We start from the raw sequence: 4,255 nt of genomic DNA, 5'->3' as shown, positions 1-4,255 counted from the left end.
GGCGGGAAGAGAGGTGGGCGAGCCGTGTCTGTGTGGGTGAGGCCGGTTCTGACCGGTTCTGACCGGTTCTGGCTCCTGTTGCAGGTTCCGAGGGGGCGGGCCGGGCCGAGGGGGGCGGGGCTACACAGAGGACTACAGCGGCCAGGAGGAGGGCTTTGATGGCGGCGAGGAGGTCGGCCGAGGCTGGGAGTCCGGGGGCCGAGGGAGGCCCCCCCGAGGAGGAGGGCCCCCGCGGGGAGGAGGTGAGGGGGCGGGGCCAGAGACGCAGGGCGTCCAAAGGGACGGCCGTCTGTCACGCTGACCCTTGTCTCCTCCTGTCCTCAGGCCATGACGGGTTTCGGGACGACGGTTCGTCTCCGGGGGGGCGGGAGCGTCCCTCGTCCATGCAGGGGATGGACATGGCGTCTCTGCCGCCCCGTAAGCGTCCCTGGCAGGACGGCCCCGGGACCGGGGACCACGAGGCTCCAGACGGAGGTCAGTGATTCATGACTTTCAGTTAAAGGTACTTTGAGTGTCTAAGAATGTAAAGACGTCCCGGTGCTGCGTGGAAATGTTCATACTGGTTCTATGTTATAGTTTTCAGTCTTGTGAAATGCTAAAGGCCATAACCCTCAGTGATTGTGTAGTAAAGCGTTGCAACCCAAACCATCCCCCTCTTCATGGGGTCTGGCTACGTTTTATTCTCGCCAATGTTCCCACATCAGAGGGGAATCTGGTTTCTGAGCTGCAGCAGGATGGAGACGGATTTCCTGCCAGTCTGACTGACTGTCGGGTCCTTCCCTCTGTGGAAGCGCTAAGCTGCTAACAAGTGACAGCAAAGCTAATTGTAGACATGATGCTGTGTGTCGGTAGAGACGTCCTGGCCGCTGGTCAGCAGTGAGCCTCCGGTTAGCGCTGTGTGCTAGCTGCTAGCTGCCTCCTGGAGGGTTCAGCTGCTCCGCATGCTTTGGATATAATTATTAGTTTTTGCTGTTTTTGTCTCGGGGAACAAAAATGGTCCAATTTGGTGACGTCCTTTTTTTCTTTAAAGGTTTTATGGACTCTAGTGGCCTTTTTAGATAGATGGTTGACAGGAAAGTTTGTAATGAGAGACGGGAAGACATGCGGCTAAGGTCACCAGGCTGGGAATCGAACCTGGGACATCCACGTCGAGGACCGAAACCTCCATATGTGGGCTGTGCTTAACCCCTTCACCACCGCACACACTCCGTTAGCTAACCCCTTCATCATGTCAAGGCATCGTTTAAAGCAGTGTTTCTCAGCCCAGCGCCCCCCAGCTTTCATCCAGCCCCCCACCAAAGAATCTGCAGGCTACTTTGCACTATTATTTTATCATTAATATAACTATTGTAGATGTTTTGATTTTTATGCTTGTTTCTGTTTTTATCAAGATAATTTCTCAGAGAACAAAAAGTCATGAGAATAGAAATTATTTTCACAGGCGTCTATGAAAAATGTAATGAACATTAAAGTTAAAATCACTAACAGCAGCCAATCAGAGTGGAGAATATATTCTTATTTTTAAAACAACGGAAACAATTTCTGCATCCTGATTATTGAAATTTAAAAGTGCTGTGGTAGCGTTGTTCTATCACAGCTGTGATATGTACAAAAATCCTCAATAAAACGTAAAATATTAGAAAATGAGACACCAGACAAAGTGAATCTCAGCAGCGTCATCAGCCGGTGTAACGCTGAACTGATGCGGAGCCATGAAGCTACAAACACTGAATAGAAGAAGAGCTGCCATGTTGCTCAAAGTCTAAACTGGTATTGTTGTGGATTTAAGGTGTAAAGTTTACCTTCGACCAAACGCCCCCCAAAGGCATCCCAGCGCCCCCCCTTTTATAAAAATGTCCGCCAGCGCCCCCTGCCGTCCTCTGAACGCCCCCTGGGGGGCGGTACCGCCCACGTTGAGAACCGCTAGTTTAATGCTTTCATATTGTGTGAGCATTGAAGATGATGATTTATTTCAGACATTTCACCAGCAAAACATAATAAAGTAAGAATTTAATATTTAAAAATGTACCAACTCCTGTCCATGTAAATCAGCTCCTGCTCTGAGGAAGTTTGACTTTTAGAATCAGAACCTTTTTTCATTCAGTCGTTTATAACATCAATAATCTTCCCATTTTCTGAATCCCGTCTAAATCAAAAATAGTTCCTGAACCAGAAGGAAATAACTCGCACACATCTACATATATATAATGTGCCCCCCCCCCAGCTGCCCGGTCGTCCTCCTTGCTGTAATTCCCTGTTGCTTCCACTAAAACCACCTGGAGGTTTTCCTGGGCGTTGCTTCCAGGTCGTCTCCTTGGTGACCGATTGGCTCGTTGTTTTCATGATGTCTGCAGTTCAGCTGCTCTCTACAGACAGACCCTCCACTCCATCAGTAAACAATGTCTGAATGTTTCTATCTTTGAAACTCTACCAAATGGATGAGTTTCAGGAGGGAAGAACTGCAGATAGATTGTTGGTGTGACGACAGAAATCAGCCTGAACTGTTGGACCGGCTCTTTTCTGTAATGTGCAAAATGGCTGAAGTGAAGTTTGGCAGGTTTTGCCCCAAACGTCCACACAGTAACTTGATGTTTGCTTTGTTTCTTTTCTAAATCAAATTTGCAACGAGAGCTGACAGAACGAGCCGCATCATGAGGGCAGGAAGTTATCCGACATGCATGGACTGTGGTTAGACTACATGCTGTAGGTAGTTGATGTGGATGGGAGGAAATCCAGTTATGACATCACAGTGATGCGTTCATGTGCCTGTGCGGTTGTGCTGTGGGTCCAACATGGACCAGTCTTCCCTGGTTCACACCTTTAATAACCTCTGGAATAAAAAGTTTCTGTGCTCATCGCTGCTGCCCGGCGCCTCATTCGCATTCAGACGGCCTGCAGCCAAGCGGCCCACGCGGTGCGGTTCTGCTAAAGGCCAGAAACGCTTCGGGGACGAATGAACGGCCAGCTGCTGTCCTAGGCGCCACGAAGGGAACTACTTCACCAGAACCACCTGAGCAGCGTCCACCCTGCGGCCCCAGACTGCTTTACACCTGGATGATGCGGGACGTCACCTGCCACTAGCAGGAAATGAACAACACAGAAAAAGTAAAGGCAGCGGAAAAAGTCAAACCTGAGACTCGTCCCCGTCTAAAGCAACGGCAAATTCAGGATCTGAAACCAAGACTCAGAAAGCGGCTCCGCGAAGCATAAGATCGGCACCGGCTCCAGGATCTGAAACCAAGACTCCGCGAAGCGCAAGATCAGCACCGGCTCCAGGACCTGGACCGACTCCAGGACCTGGACCGGCTCCAGGACCTGAAACCAAGACTCCGCGAAGCGCAAGATCAGCACCGGCTCCAGGACCTGGACCGGCTCCAGGACCTGGACCGACTCCAGGACCTGGACCGGCTTCAGGACCGGCTCTGAGCAGAAGGTTAACAGAGCAGGAGGCGTCGCCACAATATGTCTGGATTCACTAAAATGTAGAAATGTTTTCCTGGAAATAATGAAGTTGAATATGTGGGAATCCAGGTCCAAATAGAGAGAAATGTGTCTGATTCAGCAGCAGCCAGTCCAGGACCTGATGGGCGCCGGCGCCGGTCGGTGTGAATGTTCCTCTCATCACTTAAGATCTTTTTTGCAAAGTAAACATTTCATCAGAGCCTCTCTTCCTCCTGGCCTTTAAGCCGTAACCGTGGAGACGAGCTGGTCGATGACGGCCTCTAAGGGTTCACATATTGTCCCTGCTGGACCTTCAGACCTCTCAGGTTCTGGTTCTACATCCAGAACCAGCATTCAGCTTCTATGCTCCTCAAATCTGGAACAAACGTCCAGAAAACAGAATCATCTGAAACTCCTTTAAGTCCAGACCGAAAGCAGCGTGGAGTTGATTTGAGCCCTGAATGAACCGTTTGTTCGACTCGGATCCGTTTCATTTGAGTTCCGACTGAAAATCTCTGATCTTAAATGATAAATACTCTATTTACTAAACGTTTTCCAAACATGCTAATACAGTTATGCATTTTTAAAAATTCACAAAGTCAAACCTTTATATTGAGCACTTTATTGCAAAATGTTTCACAGCAGATAATATGATAATGTTTTAACTAGGCCTCCTCCTGATTTCTCTTTATTGAATTAATCATTTTTCATCATTTCTACTGAATTTTTGCAGGTTTGATCTGAATCTCAGGATTTTCCCTCTTCATGTTTCTGTGTCTCCGCAGGCGGACGACCTCAGAGGGACGACGGCGGC

General features: G+C 49.1%; 1 protein-coding gene across 1 annotated transcript in view; it reads left to right on the top strand.

Annotated features, from left to right (window-relative positions):
- Positions 1-4,255, top strand: part of wdr33 (WD repeat domain 33) — a 17,504-nt gene that overhangs the window by 12,208 nt on the left and 1,041 nt on the right. The window contains 4 exon segments of the mRNA XM_017303334.1: positions 1-62; positions 64-242; positions 325-474; positions 4,227-4,253. The exon segment at positions 1-62 is cut by the window's left edge and continues 18 nt beyond it. Of these exon segments, the coding sequence (XP_017158823.1) occupies positions 1-62; positions 64-242; positions 325-474; positions 4,227-4,253 (418 nt within the window).

The sequence above is a fragment of the Poecilia reticulata genome, unplaced genomic scaffold (genome assembly GCF_000633615.1).
Source record: "Poecilia reticulata strain Guanapo unplaced genomic scaffold, Guppy_female_1.0+MT scaffold_249, whole genome shotgun sequence".
Classification (NCBI taxonomy): domain Eukaryota; kingdom Metazoa; phylum Chordata; class Actinopteri; order Cyprinodontiformes; family Poeciliidae; genus Poecilia; species Poecilia reticulata.
The sequence above is the reverse complement of the archived record's forward strand: the minus strand, read 5'-3'. Positions and strand labels throughout refer to the sequence as shown.